Consider the following 24,994-nt stretch of genomic DNA (forward strand, 5'->3'; position numbering starts at 1 on the left):
GTGATGGAACTTAGCACTTGAGACATAGAAAAGCATTCAGAATCATCACAGCTGTTCAAAAAATTATCTAGCAGGAAAGGTGGGGGTGGTCAATCAACCAATGTATCATCATTATTTTATTGAATGGAGGAGCAAATTAAAACTACCAAATAGCTCCCTTAATTTTACATTTGTATACAAGTAAGATTTTTTTTTAAATTTGCCAGAGCTATTAAAACCACAGTAGAAAAAAAATGACAGGACCAACTGACAGGACATGTTATAACATTTTTTTTCTCTGCAAGATGGCACTTTCTGGAAAGGCACTGTCTCGCCCAAAGCACAAATACCCAAAGTTGGTCAGCATTATAAACAACTTACCTTTAAAGAGTAAATCCCCATGATGAATCATTGCAACTATATAGTGTTGTTTGAAGTTACATTTTATCTTTTAGAATGTCTGAGTCTGTAGCAGGCTCTCAGTTTTCTTCATAAATTCTCAAATCTGGTGTGCTGTTAACAGGTTTCCAAAATTACTCAGCACTATAATGAAAGTGGTATGTGGGAGGAGGTCTGCTTTTGGTCTCTGCCACCTTTAAAACAGAGGATTCTATCTCTGAGAGGTGGAGGTGTGCTTTTGCACATTAAGCATTGGTGACCCGCTGACAATTTAGAGGAAAATATGAAGAAGAAATGAAAAAAAGTGAAAGCAAGTGTTGCCACCTGTGCCCCAAAGCACAGCTCTGCACCCAGATTAAAATTCACCCTTTGAAGTATGTTATTTCCCCTCTTATTATCATCATATTAACTGTGGTTCATTTGGTCACAGGCTCATCTCTATATTAAAAGGTTGTGTGTTTCAATCTCTTATCAAATCTTGAGCACAACAAAAGCTGACACTCCAGTATTGAGGGAGGGCTGTACCAGAAGAATACCGCTTTCAGGTAAGACACTAGACTAAAGCTCTGACTAGTCACTTGGGTAGCCATAAAAGAATTCATGGCATCATTTTGAATAAGATCAAAGGAGTTATATTCATATTTCAATCAACATCATAAAACCAGACTTATCACTATTGTATTGACTTCTGCAGGAGTTTGCTATGTGGAAATTGATTGCTTTGTTTCCTACATTACCACAGTGACAACATTTCAAAAATACATAATCAGCTGTAAATTGCTTAAGAAGTCCAAATAACTTGAAAGGTGCTATATCCAGGCAAATCTATTTATTTAAATATGTGACAAAAATTGACTTTAAAAATAAACAAATAATTCCATGTTTTGGTTTTGTAGATGATGTTAAAATTTCAGTCCAAGTATAAGGCTGTAAATGTTTATAATATTTGTGCATTAATCTGCACTTTAACAACCATTGAACCACTTACATTGGGCAGAATTTGATATTTGCAGGAGGTCCGCACCTAATGGATGAAGAAATGGCGACTGCCTCATGATGTCATCACGGAACCACTGCCAGTACCCATCCAGCACTAAGTACTCAACATCAGGGATACCTTTGAAAGCAGAAATCCAGCCCATGAGAAGCCAGACATTGGTAGGTATTCATGGCCATCAGCAACACTGCAGGTGTTGGTAGCTGCTGGAAATTAGCAACCCAATTTCAAAGAAGAGGTCAGGTCACAGGGGAGTCAAGAAAGATGGCTTGAATACCAGTGGTGGTGGAAGGCTCTTGCACCATACTGATTGATTATATCCCTACCTCTGCAAGGAGGCCTGGGTTCAAATCCCACCTGCTTCAGAGATGTGTCATAATGGGTTGATTGAAAACATTTACTAACGTAGTTGGATTAAGCCTTTAAGAGCCCACTTAAAGTCCATTAATGTTCAGGCAGGAAGGCCATCCAGAGCCTTCCTGTTCAAAACTTAATCAGGTAGTAGAAGCAAGGCAGTGAATGCTCCACTCTGCATCATCCCCAGTCAAACTCATTAGCAGGAGAGCTATTAAATTCCACCCACTGAATCACATCTTTAAGTTTACCCAATATAAGGTAACATTCTTGGTATGGTCGATTGGTATTCAAATTTAAACCACTGCATTTTAAAAATACAATGATAAGTGCTTACACTTGACATTATAAAATCAATTTGGGTTGGTCATGGAGGGTTAGCATTAACTAGATTGACTAGTGACTGCATTACTCATTTGATTTTACTTGCAATTGCTAAGATGTTAATTGAGTGGCCAATTCAATTCCATCATTTTCCCAATGTCCAAGGTTAAAACTGCCCCCACTGGATTTTTCTTACATAATTTTAATAGTATTTTCACTGAAGTGAATACTACTTTATTAGCAATTTTAAAAAAAAATCCATATTTTTTTGAGGGAAGTGGCTGACCAGCATTTACTGTATTGCCGATATCTAGTTGCCTTTTTGAACCACTGCAGTCCATCTGCTGTGGGCTGACCTAAAATGCCATTAGGGAAGTAATTCCAGGATTTGGATCCAGTGACAGTGAAGGAATGGGGATAAATTTCCAAGTCAGGGTGAGTGGCTCAGGGGAGGCATCTTAATGGTGATGGTGTTCTCATATATCTGCTGCCCTTGTCTTCTAGATGGAAGTTGTCATGGGTTTGGAAGGTGCTGTCTGAGGATCTTTGGTGAATTTCTGCAATGTCTCTTGTAGATAGTACACACTACTGCTGTTGAGCATCAATGGTAGAGAGAGTGGGTGCTTGTGGATACGATGCCAATCAAGTGGGCTGCTTTGGCCTGGATGGTGTCAAACCTGAGTGTTGTTGGGGTTACATCCATCCAGGCAAGTGAGCTGTGTTCCATCACACTCCTGACTTGTGGACAGGCTTTGGGGAGTCAGGAGGGGAGTTACTCGCTGCAATATTCCTAGCCCCTGACCTGCTCTTGTAGCCACTGTATTTATGTGGTGAGTTGGTTAAGTTTCTGATCAATGATAACTCCCAGGATGTTGATAGTGGGGGATTCACTGATAGTAACACCATTGAATGTCAAGGGGCAGTAGTTGGATTGTCTCTTATTGGTGATGGTCGTTGCCTAGAATTTGTGTGGTGCTAATCTTATTTGCCACTTGTCAGGACAAGCCTGGATATTGTTCAGATCTTGTTTCATTTCAACATAGACTGCTTCAAGGTCAAATGGTGATGAACCTTATGCAAACATACTCAAACATCCCCACTTCTGACCTTATAGTGGACAGAAGGTCATTGATGAAGCAACTGAAGATGGTTCAGCCTAGGAATCTATCCTGAGGATCTCCTGCAGAGATAGCCTGGAGCTGAGATGGCTGACCTCCATCAACCATGGCCATCTGCCGATGTGCCAGGTGTGACTCTAACCACCAGAGAGTTTGCTCCAATACCCAGATTCCAGTTTTGCCAGGGCTCCTTGATACCACACTTGGTCGAATGTAGACTTGATGTCAAGGGCCGTCACTCTTACCTCACCGCTGGAATTCAGTTCTTGTATCTGTGTGAACCAAGGCTGTAATGAGATCAGGAGCTGTGTGGACCTGGCAGAATCCAAACTGGATGTCACTAATCAGGTTATTACTGAGCAGGTGCAGCTGGATAGCACTGTTGATGACACCTTCCATCACTTTACTGATGATTGACAGTGGACTGATGAGGCGGTAATTGGCTGGGTTGGATTTGTCCTGCTTTTTATGTATAGGATATACTTCACATTGTTGACTAGATGCCAGTGTTGTAACTGTACTGGAACAGCTTGGCTAGGGAAGTACAAGTTTTGGAGCACAAGTCTTCAGTACTATTGCCGGAATGTTGTCAGGGCCCATAGCCTTTGCACTATTCAGTGCCTCCAACTGTTTCTTGATATCACGTGGAATGAATCAAATTGGCTGAAGACCACTGGAGGAGGCCGCAATGGTTCATCCACTTGGCACTTCAGGCTGAAGATTGTTGTGAAAGCTTCAGACTTACCTTTTGCACTGATGTGCTGGGCTCTTCCATCATTGAGGATGGGGATATTTGTGGAGCATCCTCCTCCACAGAGTTGTTTAGTCATCCACCGTCATTCACGACTGGATGTGGCAGGACTGCAGAGCTTAGATGTGATCCATTGGATATTGAATCGCTCAGCTCTGTCCAAACGTTGCTGCTTATGCTGGTTGGCATGCAAATAATCTTTTTTTGGGACTTCACCAGGTTGATACCTTATCTTTAGGTATGTCTGATGCTGCACTCTCCTCTGAACCAGGGTTGATCCCCTGGCTTGATGGTAATGGTTGAGTGAGGGATATGTCAGGCCATGAGGTTACAGATTGTGCTGGAGTATCACCTGCTGTTGATGGCCCACAGCAACTCATGAATGCCCAGTCTTGAGTTGCTAGATATGTTCGTAGTTTGTCCCACTTAGCATGGTGACAGTGCCACACAACACGATGAGGGGTACTCTCAACGAGAAGGCAGGATTTGTCTCCACAAGGACTGTGGGGTACTCGCTCTTAGCGATACTGTCATAGACAGATGCAACTGCAGCTAGCAGATTGATGAGGATGAGGTCAAGTAGGTATTGCCCTCTTGTTGGTTCCTCATAACCTGCCCCAGACCCAATCTCACAGTGATATCCTTTAGCACCCATCCAGCTTAATCAGTTGTACTGCTGTCGAGCCATGCTTGGTGGTGGATATCGAAATCCCCAACCCAGAGTACCTTTTGTGCCCTTACCATCTTTAGTGCTTCCTCTAAGTTGTTCAACATGGCAGAGTACTGATTCATCAGCTGAGGGAGGAGGATTTGTAGTAATCAACAGGAGATTTCCTTACACATGTTTGACCTGAAGCCATGAGACTTCACAGAGAATAGAGTCAATGGTGAGGACTCACTGAGCAACACCCTCCCCACTGTATACCACTGTGCTGCCACCTCTGGCAGTGGGTCAGGACATATCCAGGGATGGTGATGGTTGTGTCTGAGACATAGTTTGTAATGAATGATTCTGTGAGTATGTCAACATCTGGCTGTTGCTTGTATACCACTGTCCCATCATCTCTGCTGATGAGACAGGATGGTGATGGTGGTGTCTAGGACTCTCAGAATCCTACCTCACAGACAATGTCAGGCTGTTGCTTGACTAGTCTGTGAGACAGCTCTGCCAATTTTGGTGCTAGCCCAGAGATTTTAGTGAAGAGGACTTCGACGGGGCTGATTGTGGGGTTGTCTTTTCCTCAGTTGCCTTGGTCAATACCAGGTGATCCATCCAGTTTCATTCCTTTGAGACTTTGTAGTGATTGGTAGAACTGAATGGTTTGCTAGGCCCTTTCAAAGCACAATTGAGTTTCAGCAATGGGTCTGGTTGAGAGTCTGGAGTCACATGCAGGCCAGACTGGGTGAGGATGGCAAATTTCCTTCCTTAAAGGATATTAGTGAACCAGATGGTTTTTTCTGACAAACAACAATGATTTCATGGTCATCAGTAGATTAATTCCAGACTTTTTAAAAATTGAATTCAAATTCCACCATCTGCTGTGGCAGGATTCAAAACTGTGGCCCCAGAATATTATCAGAGTGTCTGATTAATAGTCTAGCGATAATACCACTTGGCCATCACTTTCCCTTAGCATTGTTAAAATCTCATATGAAAGGTTATAGTTGTGATAGATAGATCCCACCATAAAAGTTTCAAAAAAGGTATTTTCTATTTATCTTTAAAAACTTCCATATTGTTCTTAATTAAACCCTGACTGATAATTAAGATCTTAATGTATTAATACATGCACCATTTAAAGCTCTTCAGAGACATAAAATACTCAAAAGCACAACTGCTTCCTAATACTTGAATCACATTCACAATAATAATCTTATTATTTTATTCATTAGGATGCATGTCAAAATTGGAATGTAATTCTTCAAACACCATGATGTGTTTCTCGAATACACAGAAATTGGTTCTTTGTTTCCTGTGGTGCAAGGACTCTGGGATATAGTGAAGCAGTCAATTATCAGTTTAATGATTACATATCCTGTGCTGTTATCATCTTGTGTGGACATTGTCCAAGGGAAGATTAAGAATAATTTTATCGTTGTTTCAAGGGCAAGTTCCAAATGATTAATTCAAGGCCAAGTGTGGCATCAAGAAGGCTGAATAAAACTGTAGTCAATGGGAATCAGGAAAATTCTCTCCACTGGTTGGAGTCATACCTGGCTTATAGGAAGATGGTTGTGGTTGTTGGAGGTCAGTCATCTCAGCTCCAGGACATGTCTGGAGGAGTTCCTCAGGTTAGTGTCCTTGACCTAACCATCTTCAGCTGCTTCATTAATGGCATTCCCTCCATCCTAATGTCAGCTATGGTGATGTTTACTGATAATTGTTCAATGTTCAGCACCATTTGTGATTCCTCAGATACTGAAGTAGTCTATGTCCAAATACAACAAGATCTGGACAATATCGACATGATAAGTGGCAACTAATATTTGTGTTTGAGAAGTACCATGCATTCACCATTTCCAACCAGAAAGAATTTAACTATCACATCTTGAATTCACCACCTCCTGAATCTCCAAACCCTGTCCACCATCAACAAGGCACATGTCAAGAATACTCCCCTCTAGCTCAGAAGAATGCAGCTCCAACATCACTCAAGATGCTTGTGCCAACTGGGAACAGACTGCTTGATCGGTACCACACCAATATCCACTCCTTCCTCCACCAACGTTCAATAGTAGCATGTACCATCTACAAAATGCACTGTAGAAATTCTCCAAGGCTTCTCAGACAGTATGTTCCAAGACGACTACCATGTAGAAGGTAAAGGGCAGTAGACACATGGAGACATCACAGCCTCCAAGTTCGACTCCAAGCTACACACATTCTGACTTGGCAATATATTGCTGTCCTTCATTGTTATTGAGGCAGAGTCCTGAAACTCTCTCCTTAATGGCATTGTGGGTCAACCTACAGCACATAGACTGCAGTGGTTCAAGACAACATCTCAGCACTACCTTCTCCAGGCCAACAAAGGATGGGCAACCACATCCCATGAACAAATTAAAACTTACTGAACATTATGGGCAGCATGGTGGCACAGTGGTTAGCACTGCTGCCTCACAGCGCCTGAGACCCGGGTTCCATTCCCGACTCAGGCGACTGACTGTGTGGAGTTTGCACGTTCTCCCCGTGTCTGCGTGGGTTTCCTCCGGGTGCTCCGGTTTCCTCCCACAGTCCAAAGATGTGCAGGTCAGGTGAATCGGCCATGCTAAATTGCCCGTAGTGTTAGGTAAGGGGTAAATGTAGGGGTATGGGTGGGTTGCGCTTCGGCGGGTCGGTGTGGACTTGTTGGGCCGAAGGGCCTGTTTCCACACTGTAATCTAATCTAATCTAATCTATATAATATAGATTAATTGCTGCTCATAGTATGGTCTCAAAAAGTGTTGACAAAGTAACAGTGGGCCAATATCACTTGTTTTTATTTATGAGTAAATGCCACAGCAACTTCAGGGGAGTGATGAAATGGGCAATACTACTGGAAGGGTTTGCAGTGCAGCAACATATGTATACTGGAAACTATATATATTAATACACAGGGCACTTTTCTTTAAGGACAGGAAGAACATGCTTTAAATTATTTAATTAAGGAAATACTCAGTTTCCTGGCCTGGTCTTCAGATCCCTGATGCCTTATGGAGAGCACCACGTTGTTTCTATCTCCCACTTCTAGCAATAAGCATACCAATGCATCAACTTTGAACAGTTGGTCTAATCTGTCTTTACTGGTCACCCTTCGCTGGCGAGCTGTAGCAATTTTTGGGTCATCATATTAAGCAGGTCAGTGTGGATCACCATTAATGTATGATATCTTACATTTATAATATCTTGGTGTTCCCCTTTCGTGTGTGGAGTGGAGGACAGATTACCTACCCATAGCAAATTCTCTTAAACTTTCAAACAGTAGTATCCTGTATACACCACAAACAAACCCTTTGGTCCACAAAATGCTATACAAGTCTTTTTTTGGGGAGGGGGAAAATGGTGCTTAAGCGGTTAACTAATTTCATTACCAAATGAATTGAAATGATAAAGATCCTCACAGGCGGGTGAACCACCATGTATCAAACTGCTATCTACATCCTCATAACATGTTCCACATCTGGTCAATATATGTTTTTCTCAAAGCCTCTCAGGTTAGGCTACTATTTGTCCAACATGCTATCCTCATTTTCTGGTGTAAACATAGATACAAAGTAATCCTTCCATATGTCTGCCATTTCGCTATTTTTATGTACATTATCATTGGTGGTTTTAAGTGGCTGATATTGCGCTTAAAAACAGTTTTCCTAATATGATTACACATGGTTTGTGTCTTGATTTTGCCAATCCAAGTTATTTCAGTCATTGAAAAAGTACTGTCATTGGTTTGTTACCAATGCATAAATTAATGGACACCTCTCTCATAATAAATATGCATCAGCTTATGTAGATTTGCAGTCCTTTTTCCTTTAGAAACTCAGCTTATTTTGATGTCTTCATTAGCTGAATTTGTGCGATGATAGACTTGGACCACTTATGTTTCACATACGTTTTTGAACAAGTTAATGACTGAAGTACAAATAAATAATTTGGTTTATCATATATACAGCATTTTCTGCCCTTTGTTGGACAATGAATGGTACAGAGCTAACGCCTGCTGATTTCAATAAATATAGTTCAAGTTGATCTGCAGGTTGATGTAACTGTGCTAAGAAAGCAACTACATATTCACTCTTCTTAGCCAGAAGTTGTGCAACACCAGGTGATAGTACAACAGGTCTATTTGAAATCACATGTGTTGAAAGCACTGCTCCTTCATCAGGTGAAGTGACAAAAACTTGTAATTTATCATAAACCTGTTAGACTATATGGTGTCATGTGACTTCAGGCTTTGTTTCCTCCCCAATCCAACACTGTCACTTCACATCATTCTTGTATTGATCAGTCTTACAAAATATAAATATTTATATTGCATTTTGCTGAGGAGGAAGAATTATTTAGGGTTCTCTTGGCCTCATCATAACCAGCATCATTTTCAGCATCAAATTCCGTGTTCTCAATACCTATGGCAAGTATTCTACCTGTAATACTCTCTTTTTGCATAGCATTTGTAACATGAAAGTCAATATCAAAATGGCATGACTAACCATTTCATTATTTCTTCTACTTGAACAGTCTGAATCATAACTTAATATAGCTTAAATGAAGGTTTAGCCTTTCCAGGACCATTTTACCTAATATTACAATTCAAATAAAATAAACAATATGCAATGGACCAATGGTTATTGGGGGATCCAAGATGGCGGCTACCCAGCAAGTCTGAGTCTACAGTGCTCCTCCCAAGACTTTGGCAAAGTGGCTCACCCACCCCCACCACTCACCAAATCATTTAAAATAGCTGTTTAATTTAGTTAGTTGTTTAGTATTGAATTTAAACAATTTAATATTCAGTAAAAATGACTCAAGGGAAGGGAGCCCGCAGCTCTCAGCAGGCAGGAACCCCTCCCCCACCCTCTCCAGCTGCAGCAGAGGCGTCCGCAGCCGCCCCGGGGGACTTGCCTACAGTGGTGAGCCTTGTGGAAATCATATCCAAACTGGATGCGAAGATCGATGCTTTTATTGAAGAATCCAGAAGTTGATGGGACTCACTCTTGGCCGCGCTGCAAAAGCACGACCGAGACGTTAAGGAAATCGAGCGCCGAGTCGGAGGGGCGGAGCTAAAGGCCGCGACCTCCGAAACTACAGCACAATCGGCCGTGGATCAAGTCCAGACTCTCGAACAGCGAGTCCGGACCTTAGAGAACCACAAAAAATATTCGTTTGCTGGGCCTTCCCGAACGGGAAGAGGAAGGCCAGCTTACAGCGTTCCTTGAGCAGTGGCTTCCACAGCTGTTAAATCTGGAGGCTGGATCAGGCCAGGTGAGGGTAGTGTGGGCCTACCTGGTTGCAATACGCAGGCCCGGCTCGAACTAGCATCCCCGCCCAGTCCTGTTCCGGTTGCAGAGCTATAAGGAGAGGCCGATACTCCTAGAAGCCTCTAGAAATCTTGGAAAAGATCCCCAAGCCATGATCTATAAAGGTTCCAAGATCATGTTATTCCAGGACTTTTCCCCAGCTCTGGTCCGAAAGAGGAAGGCATTCGATGAGGCAAAGAAATGTTTAAGGGACTTAAATTTTCAGTACTCCTTATGCTACCCTGCGACGCTACGCTTTAACCATGAAGGATCCGTGTATAACTTCGGATCGCCGGAAAAGCCTAAGGAATTTTTGGACTCTCTTAGATAAATTGTAAGAAATAATTGATGTTGGTTTGCCTTCCCCCCACTCCGGTTTCTATCCCCCCCCCTTTTCTTTTTTTACCTTACTGTTTAATATTATCTTGGGGGGTGGGGAAAGGGATTTATTTATTTGTTCCCTACTTAACGATTTTCTCCCGCTCCTTGGTTTATATAGGCTGAGGGGTCCAGTTAATGTTGGTGGGGGAAGGTGGTTACCTTATTCTATTTTACCTCTGTCTCTCGGAGCAGGGTTGTTTTCCCTTGTTATTTTGTATTATTCTATTTAATTATTACTTATTGAGGTTGTAATTTTATAGTTATAGAACATAGAACATAGAAGAATACAGCGCAGTACAGGCCCTTCGGCCCTCGATGTTGCGCCGATCCAAGCCCACCTAACCTACACTAGCCCACTATCCTCCATATGCCTATCCAATGCCCGCTTAAATGCCCATAATGAGGGAGAGTCCACCACTGCTACTGGTAGGGCATTCCATGAACTCACGACTCGCTGAGTAAAGAACCTACCCCTAACATCTGTCCTATACCTACCCCCCATTAATTTAAAGCTATGCCCCCTTGTAATAGCTGACTCCATACGTGGAAAAAGATCCTCACTGTCGACCCTATCTAAACCCCTAATCATCTTATACACCTCTATCAAGTCACCCCTAAACCTTCTTTTCTCCAATGAAAACAACCCCAAGTGCCTCAGCCTTTCCTCATACGATCTTTCTGCCATACCAGGCAACATCCTGGTAAACCTCCTCTGCACCGGTTCCAGTGCCTCCACATCCTTCCTATAGTATGGTGACCAAAACTGCACACAATACTCCAGATGCGGCCGCACCAGAGTCTTATACAACTGCAACATGACCTCAGTACTCCGGAACTCAATTCCTCTACCAATAAAAGCCAGTACGCCATATGCCTTCTTCACCACACTATTTACCTGGGTGGCAACTTTCAAAGATTTGTGTACATGGACACCAAGATCCCTCTGCTCATCCACACTACCAAGTATCCGACCGTTAGCCCAGTACCCCATCTTTTTATTACTCTTACCAAAGTGAATCACCTCACACTTAGCTACATTGAACTCCATTTGCCACCTTTCTGCCCAGTTCTGCAGCTTATCTATATCCCGCTGTAACCTGCCACATCCTTCCTCACTGTCTACAACTCCTCCGACTTTCGTATCATCCGCAAACTTGCTCACCCAACCTTCTAACCCCTCCTCCAGGTCATTTAAAGAAATGACAAACAGCAATGGTCCCAAAACAGATCCTTGCGGAACACCGCTAGTGACGGCACTCCAAGATGAACCTTTGCCATCAACTACTACCCTCTGTCTTCTTCCAGCCAGCCAACTCCTAATCCAAACCTCCAACTCACCCTCAATGCCATACCTCCGTATTTTTTGCAGTAGTCTACCATGGGGAACCTTATCAAACGCCTTACTAAAATCCATATACACCACATCTACTGCTTTCCCCTCGTCCACCTCCTTAGTCACCTTCTCAAAGAATTCAACAAGGTTTGTGAGGCACGACCTGCCCTTCACAAAACCATGCTGACTATCCTTGATCACATTATTCCTATTCAGATGTTCATAAATCCTATCCCTTACAATTCTCTCTAAGATTTTGCCCACAACAGAAGTGAGACTCACCGGCCTATAGTTACCAGGGTTATCGCTACTCCCCTTCTTGAACAAGGGAACCACATTTGCCAGCCTCCAATCTTCTGGCACTACTCCTGTAGACAACAAGGACATAAAAATCAAGGCCAATGGCTCTGCAATCTCCTCCCTTGCTTCCCAGAGAATCCTAGGATAAATGCCATCAGGCCCAGGGGACTTATCTATTTTCACCCTTTCCAGAATTTCCAACACCTCTTCTCTACATACCTCAAAGCCATCCATTCGACTTAATTGTGACTCAGTACTCACATTGACAACAATGTCCTGTTCCTGATTGAATACTGACAAAAAGTATTCATTCAGTGTCTCCCCAATCTCTTCAGCCTCCACACGCAACTTCCCACTACTATCCTTGACTGGACCTATTCCTACCCTAGTCATTCTTTTATTCCTGACATACCTATAGAAAGCCTTAGGGTTTTCCCTAATCCTACCAACTAAGGACCTTTCATGTCCCCTCCTTGCTGCTCTTAGCTCTCTCTTCAGATCCTTCCTGGCTACCTTATAACTCTCAATTGCCCCAATTGAACCTTCACGCCTCATCTTTACATAGGCCGCCCTCTTCCATTTAACAAGGGATTCCAATTCCTTATTAAACCACGGCTCCCTCACACGACCCTTTCCTCCCTGCCTGACGGGCACATACTTATCAAGGACACTCAATAGTTGCTCCTTGAACAAGCTCCACATATCAATTACACCCTTGCATTGAAGCTTACTTTTCCAGGCCACACATCCTAAGTCATGCCTCACAGCATCATAATTTCCCTGCCCCCATCTATAACTCTTGCCCTGTAGTGCACACTTATCCCTCTCCATCACTAGAGTAAAAGTCACCGAATTGTGGTCACTGTCCCCAAAGTGCTCACCTACCTCTAATTCTAACACCTGGCCTGGTTCATTACCCAGAACCAAATCCAGAACCATTACCCAGAACCAAATATGTTTATACATGTTATTAACATTACCAAATATATCCAGGTGTTGGTGTGGGTGGGGGTAGGGTGCTCACTGTTAACTCTAGCTCTGTAGTATATTTGAATTTTCCTCATCCTATTGAGGAGCGCTTGGGTCAAGGGTGGGGCACTGGTTGGGAGAGGATACGATGGACCTTTGGAAAGGAAGTGATACCCCCTGGGAACAAGGGGAAAAAATCTCCATTTAAATACGTTTTTTATTATTTAGAAATAGTTTTTTATTATACTGTTGTGAGTGTATTAGAGAGCCTTTATTTTTGTGAATTTTATATGCTGTATGCTCGGGATGTTCTGGATAGGGTTTCCCCTCCCGAGGGGTCTCGGATTTGCCCGGACGATTATGGTTGATCAGTCGGTTAAGTGGTGCACCTGGAATGTCAAGGGGAGTAATTCGCCAGTCAAAAGGAAGAAAATATTATCAAATCTCAAGAAAGAAAAGGGTTGATATAGCTCTCCTACAGGAGACACACTTGTTGGATAAAAAACACTTGAAATTACGACAGGGTGGATTTGATCAGGCCGTATTTTCTTCTTTTAGCTCAAAAAGCAGGGGAGTTGTTATTCTTATTCGGAAGAATTTCCCTCTTAAAATCCTAAAACAGATAAAAGACGAATCTGGACGATATATTCTGGTTAAAGCCCTTATAAATGGAGAGGAATATGGGATTTTAAATTTGCATTGCCCCCCGGCACATCCTTTTAAATTTATAACAGAAGCCTTCTCAAAATTGATGGCTCTTGGTGCTTGTCATACAATTATAGGGGGAGACTTTAATTGTATTATGGATCCAGAAATGGATAGGATTCCCAAGAGTACTGCAGGAGTATCTCCCAGATCTACACATTTGGTGGATTTGAACAAAGAATTAGGATTAGTAGATGTATGGAGATGTCTTCATCCACAGGGCAGAAATTTTTCTTTTTACTCCAATCCACATAAATGTCATACCAGAATTGAAATGTTTTTTGCCCCCTCGATTTTTTTAAATTCCATATCATCCTGTAAAATAGGACCTATGGTTATTAACTAATTTCAAACATCCGCCTGTAATCTTGGCAAGAATGTAGTTTATTAGTGATATCACTAACCTTGTAATCTAGAAACCCAGTCTAAAGCTCTGGAGACACAGGTACAATCAATGGATATAAAACTCCATTTAGTTCTGCTAATGTGCTCTAGTGAGGACAGTCTGCCACCCTTACCTGGTCTGATATAGGACTCTAGATGAACAGCTACATGGTTGATTCATAACTGTTCTCTGAAATGGTCTAGTAAAATAAGTCAAGGGCATTTAGGATGGGTACCAAATGTTGACCGTACCTGTTTTTCCCAAATCCCATGAAAGTTTCTACTCTGAAAGGAAATTTAAAGTTCGAATCTTTGTGTTCAAATGCCTTCCCTACCTCTATAATCCTCTCTTCACTACTCCGTTTCCTTTGCCTCACAATTAGTGGCCATAATAACAATCATCTAGTTCCCAAGCTTAAATTAATTTATCTTCTACACCTTGCCACTCCTCCAACAGAAAACATCCAGATTCCCAACTTGCACTTTATGGAACAACAAAGCTATGCTCCTTTGCAACCATCCAAACCTTTGCAACCATCCAAAAGCAAATAATGACATTTTCATGTTACAGGTTACACGTTTTTAAAAAAAAAAAACCATTTCCGGTTTCTGTCAATATTTCCTTGTAAAGGAATCATAAGTGTAAACGTAATTTTAAATATAAATTTCATAATATGGGAAAGACATTCATAAAGGTGAAATAGTACAGAAGATAAGGGAACAGAAAACATTTACCTTGTACATCAACACAACTGAAGCAAGACATTTGGGAGAGTTTACAGCTCCTTTCAATTGTGAGAAATCAGTGTGTACAAGAAGAAACAGTTTCAGTAGCATTAGGAGCAGGTTTGTGGCAATCAAGATACAAAAGAGTACAATTTCATGCTACAAATTGTCATCAAGAATAAAATGTCTGATTTTCTGTATTAATGCCCTTCAAAAACAAATATTATGGACATATATTTTGGAATTTGGGCTAACAGAATTCTAGATACTCATGATTAAAGAATGTGTGCTAAAAGCATGCATCTCAAGTCAGCAAAGTCCACCGTCATGCAATGAAACAATGCAAAGACTGATATTAGATTTTATTTAAAAACCTGACATTAACAAACCTGATAACCTTTCTCTCTTTGACAAACATTTTTACCAACTTTACATCAAAAGTAAAAAGTATTCGTCAGGATATCGTTAAGGAACGGGTCCCTTAGGCACCCCCTTTCCTAGCAAATTTCAAAGTTTGCCTTTAAAATATCTCTGGTTGAAGATATACATTAGCATCCTCTGCAGGTTTGCATTTTGACATTCAGTACATTTAGCTTACATTTTTCTTTAATTCACATTTTCCTTCAAGACATTCCCTCAGGAAGTCAAACATCTGCATTAGGGTGTAGTTTTCAATGAAGCTGCTCACTGAGTTTGAGAAGAGCAACTCTAATGATATTCAAATATTCTGAATCTTCAAACATTCATTGTATTTCCCAAACTGTTTACCATACCAAAACTGTACTGGGCTTTATGAATTAAAGCTAATTTTCCAGATGAACAGATCATCTTTTATAAATTTGAGCAGGATCTCTCTAAATTCAATGAATGATCACAACATTGGTCAAACACATGTGTTTGAAGTACTCCCTTCCTTATTCTTAGACACAAAACTTGGGTTATTGGGAAATACAGCAAAAAATGAGCAACATAAATGGTCTCAGGACATTCATTAAGCCCAACAGCAATCAGAGTAAGAAGTAAAGTGTGTCGGATTGTAAAGATTGTGTCACTAAATTGTTTCGACCCCTGAAGTACTTCCAAGAAATCCTTAACCTGCAAAAACACAAGAAACCAACAATTGCCAACATATATGACAGGTACTCCAAAGGCAAGATGTCTTCTGATTCTTTTTTTTATTTCAAATACCAGAAAAAACAAACCTGTTCAACATTACCTTCCTGTTATCTTCAACCTCACAAATCAATGATTTTATTAGCAATGTTCTAATTAATGATGTGATATATTTTTACACTCTGTAAACATTATGCTGTACATTCCAAGTAAATTGTTAAAGGCTAGCTCAAATTTTGCAACAGGCCAGAAACAATGCATCACCATAAATGGTTATAAAAGAATCCACCTTTTCCTTAATTTGTGCAATTTTCCGTTCTATGGCTCTATTTGGCACACTGATATCAAACTGGGTTGGACATTCTATTTTATCTATTTTGAAGAATTTCTAATGAGAGGCTTTTTTTAAAATTTGGAAGATATTCTTTGAAAAAAAAAAGAGTTGCATAACCTTGTTGTTTGTTTACAGTGGCAGTGCTGGGCTATGAACCATCTTCCCCACTTTGCAGCCAGTAACCATGTCAAAAGGTTTCAGGGGAGGTGCAAAATTGCTTAGACTCAATGATAGGCTTACAACATCATACAGAATATGCACTTTCATCCTAATTTCAGAAGAGTTCGCTATTCTGCACTGCGACAATTGTTAGCGGTATGTATGTCAAATTGCCAAGTTACTATCAATTGCATCAAACTTGATTGCAGTTGTAAGTATTTTTGCCACTGCTTTATGTAAGCTCCGACTCATTTAGCTTCCAACAATTCTTAAAAATCGTAAAAGGAAAGTGGGACTTTTTCCCAGGCCAAGGCAGTGGCAACAGAAGAACAGCTGAACCCACTTGAGTTGTCTAATAACAGGGTGATCCAATTTGAAAAAAGCATTGCATACATTTGATTAGCAGTACATTAAAATTGCAGTTTGGGCAGGCTGACACAGCAAACAAAGACAGTAGCTTTTTACCTTTCAGGTGCCTGTTGAAGCTATTTACTGACGCAAGGCCAACTGAATCCACCATAAAGATGGGAAATGAATCAGGAATGAATAGGTAGTCAGATCTCAAGTTAACTGTTCTATTTGTGTCTTTGTGTACAAATTCAGAGATCCTCAGTGCAAAGTTTCAAGCCAGCAGTAAAAGTTCTACGATGCCTGAAACATTTTTAAAAAGTGACCGACTGGAGAAGAGGTGAAACTGTGTTGATGGTTGCCACATGTGCCCTTCTGTGTTTCCATTCTGCAGTGCTGAGCTCACCCCCGGTGACTGACAAAAAACAATTCTTACTGACAAGTGATATGCACTAACGAGAAACCACACTCCACAATTCCACTAAAGATGAATACAACCTTGTGAAGATCATTGGCAGAAAGGTCAGAAAAAAGGCCAGTTTATAATTACACCAAGGTATTTATAAATCTAGTGCATCTCCGAGTTCACTTTATCCTGAAATATGTAGAGATTGTTTGTCGCTGCTACAGCTATTATGTTCTCTGTTGGATGCCAAGCCATATGCAGGATCTTCTTGTTAAAGTCTAAACTGTCAACACTAATTTCATCCTTTCGCCTCTTGCCTCCTGTGCAGACTTTGCGTGGCTTGAGTACTGCTCGTGGCTTGCTGTTCTCCCGGGAAGCTTCCAGTGTGACATCTCGTTTTGTGTTGCGGTCAAACATCCTGAAGAAATTATTGTAGGCCCCAGTCATAATAACACTGAAAAAAAAAGACATTGAAACTTTAGTGAAAGGAAATGTATAGTAGATAGTTAATCATCATAGTTCTCCTGTCAGCTTTCCATAGTTCAAGGTCAGAAGTCACACGACACCACACTCGGAAAGGTTATAATTTCAAATAAACCTGTTGGATTATAACCTGCTGGTGTGTGACTTCTGACCTTGTCCACCCCAGTCCATACACTGGCATCTCCATTCCATAAGTCAGTCTGAATTATATTCATGAATGCTCGCGTTCACAAAATTCAAAGCCAAAAGCCAAGTTGAATTTAACAGCAGTTAGATTTTCAAACACCAACACATATTTGTCATTTCTTTCCAGCTGCAAACTTTGATCTGGAAAGCATCTACTTCACATCCAGATTAAAGGGAGGTGACAACGTAGTGGTAATATCACTGGACTAATTCAGAATACCGGGTTACTATTCTAAGAATTTGGGTATCAATCCCACAGTGGGATGATGAAATCAGAATTCAATTAAACTCTGGAATAAAAAATAGATATGAAATAAAATATATTGTCACAAAAACCTACATTTTTGTTCTTTAGGGAAGGGCTAATGTCCTTTAAGAAATCTAAATCCATATCTCGTCTGGCCTACAAGTAATTCCAGATCCACAGCAATGTGACTGACTCCAAACTGCCCTCTGGATAATTAGTGATGGATAATCAATGCTGGCCTCCAATGAAGGATTTAAAGAGAAATACCTCCAATGTACCCAATACTATAATAGGGCACTATAATACCCATAATAGTGATAAACAACTTTATCTATACCTTCAAATATTGAATACCCCTATAATCTTATTTTAAACATTGTGTTCAATGCCACCAATTGAAATGGGCTCTACCTTCAGTTTTACTGGGAGAGAACAATACTTGTTTCAATCCGACAGGTGAAGGCTATAGTGATCATGTTTCACAAATCCGATGTTATATCCACACTGTAGCAACTGCTCCCATGATAGCTGGTGTATGGATTCCAATCAGGCATTTATCATTTATATTACCTGGCTCAAATTACTGTTCTCTGCCATGCAGAGTACAGGGTGCCCTTCTTGAGATGTACTTTCTTTAAGAAAGATTTAGTCAATAGCCTCCACATTAAAGATTTCAGAAAATCTCAAAACATTTTAAAATCTCCAGCAGAATCAAGTAACACTTTTTAAAACCCAGTTTCTTACTGTACTTAGTGTGCCATATAGAGTTAAGCCACCTCCATTGGGTCTTATATTGCTATGATCTGCAGTCAGATCCATTTTGTAATGTATAGTTAGATGCAAAGGAAAAACATATTTAAAGAAAAATCCTTTAAATGTTTTATCACCTTTCAATGTGAAGATGAAATTAACATTGTAGTTAATAACACAGGCAAATATGAATGAACACTGTTCATAAACCACTTAGTTTTGCTTTGTAAAAAAGCATTTGAAATCACATTATTCACAGGAAAGAAATTCATGCTGTAGTGCAGGTAACTCTCTAATGGGTTGCTACCACTTACAGGTTCCACCAACAGGTTTGCCCTCAACATACAACACAGAGCCATACCGCACGGAAACATACTCTTCGGTCCAACTCATCCATGCCAACCAGATATCGTAACATAATCAAATACCATTTGCCAGCACTTGGCCCATTTCCCTCTAAACCCTTCCTATTCATGTACCCATCCAGATGCCTTTTAAATGCTGTAATTGTACCAGCCTCCATCCCTTCATTCCATACACGAACCAGACATCGACTATAATATTACAGCTGAAGTCCTGTATTGAGAGGATAATTTTATTATCCTTTTAAAAAAGGTATTTGAAAAACTTTTGAAAAGCTAGAGACAGTAGAAAGTCTGACAATTCACTAAACTCATTATTTCCAAACTAATAATTTAAATTAGGGTTAAATTCAGGAACGCTGACAAACTCAAAACATTGCATACTAAGGGCTTCCAGGAAACAGAAGTGTGTCATTGAGGCATGTTCATTTAACCCTCCCTGAAGGCAGCCAAAGTTCTTACTTTGATACATTATGTGTTTCATACAGGAACAAATGGATGGAATATATTCATCTCCTATCCTGTTGGCAGAGCTGCTGTTTAGTCTTTACCTACTGTTATGCAAATAATGCTTTCTCTCCTCCAATCATTAGAATCATAGAGATGTACAGCATGGAAACAGACCCTTCGGTCCAACCTGTCCACGCCGACCAGATATCCCATCCCAATCTAGTCCCACCTGCCAGCACCCGGCCCATATCCCTCCAAACCCTTCCTATTCATATACCCATCCAAATGTCTCTTAAATGTTGCAATTGTACCAGCCTTCACTACATCCTCTGGCAGCTCATTCTATACACGTACCACCCTCTGCGTGAAAAAGTTGCCCCTTAGGTCTCTTTTAGATCTTTCCCCTCTCACCCTAAACCTATGCTCTCTATTCTGGACTCCCTGATCCCAGGGAAAAGACTGTGTCTATTTATCCTATCCATGCCCCTCATAATTTTGTAAACCTCTAAGGTAACCCCTCAGCCTCCAAAGCTCCAGGGAAAGCAGCCCCAGCCTGTTCAGCCTCTCCCTGTAGGTCAGATCCTCCAACCCTGACAACATCCTTGTAAATCTTTTCTGAACTCTTTCAAGTTTCACAACATCTTTCAGATAGGAAGGAAACCAGAATTGCACGCAATATTCCAACAGTGGCCTAACCAATGTTGTGTACAGCTGCAACATGACCTCCCAACATCTGTACTCAATACTCTGACCAATAAAGGAAAGCATACCAAAGGCCTTCTTCACTATCCTATCTACCTGCGACTCCACTTTCAAGGAGCTATTAAACTGCACTCCAAGGTCTCTTTGTTTAGCAACACTCCCTAGAACCTTACCATTAAGTGTATAAGTCCTGCTAAGATTTGCTTTCCCAAAATGCAGCACCTCGCATTTATCTGAATTAAACTCCATCTGCCACTTCTCAGCCTATTGGCCCATCTGGTCCAGATCCTGTTGTAATCTGAGGTAACCCTCTTTGCTGTCCACTACACCTCCAATTTTGGTGTCATCTGCAAGCTTACCAACTGTACCTCTTATGCTCGCATCCAAATCATTTATGTAAATGACAAAAAGTAGAGGGCCCAGCACCAATCCTTGTGGCACTCCACTGGTCACAGGCCTCCAGTATGAAAAACAACCCTCCACCACCACCCTCTGTCTTCTACCTTTGAGCCAGTTTTGTATCCAAATGTCTAGTTCTCCCTGTATTCCATGTGATCTAACATGACTAACCAGTCTCCCATGGGGAACCTTGTCAAATGCCTTACTGAAGTCCATATAGATCACATCTACTGCTCTGCCCTCATCAATCCTCTTTGTTACTTCTTCAAAAAACTCAGTCAAGTTTGTGAGACATGACTTCCCACGCACAAAGCCATGTTGACTATCCCTAATCAGTCCTTGCCTTTCCAAATACATATACATCCTGTCTTTCAGGATTCCCTCCAACAACTCGCCCATCACCGAGGTCAGGCTCACTGGTCTATAGTTCCCTGGCTTGTCTTTACGTCCTTCTTAAACAGTGGCACCACATTTGCCAACCTCCAGTCTTCCGGCACCTCACCTGTGACTATCGATGATACAAATATCTCAGCAAGAGGCCCAGCAATCACTTCTCTAGCTTCCCACAGAGTTCTCGGGTACACCTGATCAGGTCCTGGGGATTTATCCACCTTTAACCGTTTCAAGACATTCAGGACTTCCTCCTCTGTAATCTGGACATTTTGCAAGATGTCACCATCTATTTCCCTACAGTCTATATCTTCCATATCCTTTTCCACAGTAAATACTGATGCAAAATATTCATTTAGTATCTCCCCCATTTTCTGTGGCTCCACACAAAGGCCACCTTGCTGATCATTGTCGCAACAAAAACACTTCACTCCTTGTTACAGTAGCAAACGCAAATCTATCTTAAATCTAACCTACCATTCCTCACTGTGAAGACGACATGTTCAATTCACTTCACAGCTTAAATAAATTCTGCCTTCCTGTAGTAAAATGGGTAAATTCACATTTATGAGCATGAGCTGGGACTTCTTTTCCCTGATGCATTGGAGGCTGAGGGGTGGCCTTATGGATGTTTGTACAATCATGAGGGGCATTTATAAGGTGAACAGTCAAGGTTGTTCCCCCACCCCAAGTGTACAGGAGTCCAAAACTAGAGGGCATAGTTCAAGGTGAAAGGGGAGAAATTTAACAGGGACTTTTCCCCACATGGAGGGTCATATGTGCGTGGAATGAGCTGCCAGAGGAAGTAGTAAAGGCAAGTACAATTACAACATTTAAAAGACATTTGGATAGGTACATGAATTGGAAAGGTTAAGAGGGATATGGACCAAACACAGGCAAACGGGATTAGTTTAGTTTTAGAAATCTGATTGACATTGATGAGTTGGACCGAAGGGTCGGTTTCTGTGCTTTATGACTTGATCACTCTATATTCCGCATCCTGAAAGTAGGCTGCAACGCTGAACAATGCAGGAGTTCCACAGCAGCAGTTAAAAATTCCTCACCAATTCCAAAAAAAAATGTAGTCATGACTTGGAGATGCCGGTGTTGGACTGGGGTGTACAAAGTTAAAAATCACACAACACCAGCTTATAGTCCAACAGGTTTAATTGGAAGCACTAGCTTTCGGAGCAACCACCTGATGAAGGAGCTGCGCTCCGAAAGCTAGTGCTTCCAATTAAACCGGTTGGACTATAAGCTGGTGTTGTGTGATTTTTAACTTTAAGAAAAAATGTAGAACCATTTAAAAAGCTCATTCATTGCCACATTTTGCAAGGATAGCATCTAGTCTGTTTGTCTGTTGAGACAATCCTGGGCAGTAAAAGAAATTGCAGGTACTGAAGACTGTGCAGTGAGTGGCAGGCTCAGGCTTTCAGAACTTAGATATCGTATTCAAAATTTACTTGAGGATTTTTGGAAAAAAATTGCACTTTAATCGTTCAAACTTTATTTTTAGCATATTAATCAGGTTGAAGTAATGCTTTTGCAATTGATGCTTGCGGTAATGGCAAATGGTTAGGCTCAGGTCCTAGCTCCATCTTGTTCTGATGTTACTTCTTTTGCACATGCTCAGTAACAATTCTTTGAATAAAAATTACCATTTATTCTGCACCATCTGACTGGTTTGTGTGGTCAGATCTGCCTAACTTCAGTGTATTTCTTTATGGGAGAGATCCTCAATGACTCACTGCTACTTATGCTTTATTCCAATCCCAGATCATAAATCAACTTCAGGTATTTAGAATTAAATTTATATTACATTGTGATAATATAAAAGAAGCCTCAGACTTACTAATACCTGATAATATTAGCATCATGTAAGAGAAATAACATAACTATAAACATTGCTTGGTGTGGGAAAATAAATTGCTTTTCAAAATAACGTTAAGTAATTCAAACTAATCATGATCATGCCTAAGTTCTTCAAGCTTCTGAATTACACTGATTTACACCCAACCCCAGCAAGCAGAAAGGTCGTAACAGATATTTCATTTCTCTTGTATGACTAAAAATTTTCAGTAATTAGGTGCAGGTTACTATTCATGAACAGAACAATCTTAAGCAGATTTCTTCCCTTCATGTGCACATTGAAAAAAAAAATCACTTCTCCCCCAGTAATTCACAGAGGATGACTAAGAAAAACTGTTCCCTTAAGGCCAGTCAGATCCACAACTACATCAGATGAAAATGAAATACAATTGACTCTAATAACCAAAGTAAAGATTCCTGGTTATGATACCCCTCTTTAAAACTTTAATGTTCAGTAACGATAGAAAAGAGACTGTATTGTATATCACTAGATTACTAAAGGTAAGCACATAATTCCATGCTATGATCAATGTCCTCTCACTCCTTTTAAAAGGGCTCTTGTATATAATTTCTAACCTTACTTTAGTTGGAGTGCAAAAACATGAAATGACATTTTGTTGAAATGTAACCAGTTGATGCTGTTTATGAGAGATGAGATGTTTACGAGAAAGAAGTCATTCGAAATAATTTTGAATCATAGAATCCCTACAGTGTAGAAACAGGCCATTTGACCCATCCAGTCCAAACCGCTCCTCCAAAGAGCATCCCACCCAGACCCAATCCCTCCAACTCTATCTCTGTAACCCTGCATTTCCCATGGCGAAACCACTTAGCCTGCACATCCCTGAACACTATGATAGGTTCAGCATGGCTAATCCACCTAACCTGCATGTTTGGACTGTAGGAGGAAACTGGAGAACCGAAGGAAACCCACATAGACATGGGAGAATGCGCAAACTCCAAACAGACAGTCGCCCGAGATTTAACAAAATCTGCATTACCTTTTTCTTTGGTCTCTCTTTGAGTTATGAATACAATAATAATGGTACATGAAAACATGACCCTGAAGGCAAATAATCAGCACATAATTCACAAAACCAAGTGCCATAATGTAAAAGATACCATCACTTAACAACAAAAACAATAACTTTACTTTTGCCTAATCAGCACTTCACAACATGTTAACACCAGTCTTAGAACTGAATGAAGATACAAAACAAGAGTAAAATACTCTATCTACACACCACCTTGATAGTTTGCATCTATTATGTTTTGAATATCATGAATACTACGTTAGGAGTTTTATCCCACTGATATTTTCTCTCAGAATTTCACAATGAGACACATTTTGTCAATCAGAATGGCAGCTAACCTCTGCAGAATCAAACATTGTGTTATCACATTGCAGAACGAAGACTGCTCAGGGTACATTATCAGCAAACAAAAAAACTAGTTTTATTTACAATTTGGATTAATAAATAATAAATTTTTTACCCATTTCAAAACACTAATGGTCAAAATTACGGCACAAATCCCAACTACACACCAAACCATGATTGTGAATGCGTGTCAAAGGGATCCAATTCCATTTAAAATGCAGGTTTAATTTGCTTAAGGAACAAGATGTGGTTGAAAAGCCACTTGCATTGACAATTGACTTTTCAGCCCATTGTTCCTCAGAGTTTAAATTAAAAATAACAATTTTACTGTCTACAGCTTGAATACATTAAATTACTCTCTCAGTTGAACAACCACTCATTTGTTTGAAAAATGGGGCAAATGTCAAACTGCTGGAGTACAACAGAATGACCAAGAAACTGGCATACAAAATAAAAATCCAATTAATTTTTATTTCCAAAGAGAGAGAGAGGTGGCGGTGGGGGGGGGGGGAATGGGGGAAAGAGACAGGGATTTTTCTAAATTAGGTAAGTGTACAGATGGACGGGAAGGCAAATTTTGCTGACTTCTCACTGTAAACAACTTGGGAAATGCATGGTCTTGATTTTGTTTTAGAAATTCTTGCTCACTACTTTATAGGGGACAGTTCTCCACTTATAGGGGCACATGCAGTGTGGGCAGAGC

The 24,994-nt window shown here is 40.7% G+C and overlaps 1 protein-coding gene across 5 annotated transcripts in view; it reads right to left on the reverse strand.

Moving 5' to 3' along the window:
* LOC122539411 (serine/threonine-protein phosphatase 2A 55 kDa regulatory subunit B gamma isoform) overlaps window positions 1-24,994 on the reverse strand; it is a 370,044-nt gene that overhangs the window by 13,698 nt on the left and 331,352 nt on the right. For 4 of the 5 annotated variants that reach the window (XM_043674219.2, XM_043674221.2, XM_043674222.2 and 1 more), the window contains one exon: window positions 15,062-17,528. In XM_043674219.2, the coding sequence (XP_043530154.1) occupies window positions 17,237-17,528 (292 nt within the window). In that variant the 3' untranslated portion in view covers window positions 15,062-17,236. Of the gene's footprint in view, window positions 1-15,061; window positions 17,529-24,994 lie in introns of those variants that run through there. The other variant, XR_015753322.1, reaches the window with a different exon arrangement.

The sequence above is a fragment of the Chiloscyllium plagiosum genome, unplaced genomic scaffold (assembly GCF_037043375.1).
Source record: "Chiloscyllium plagiosum isolate Xiang-an unplaced genomic scaffold, Cpla_swu_hap1 HiC_scaffold_36, whole genome shotgun sequence".
Taxonomy (NCBI): domain Eukaryota; kingdom Metazoa; phylum Chordata; class Chondrichthyes; order Orectolobiformes; family Hemiscylliidae; genus Chiloscyllium; species Chiloscyllium plagiosum.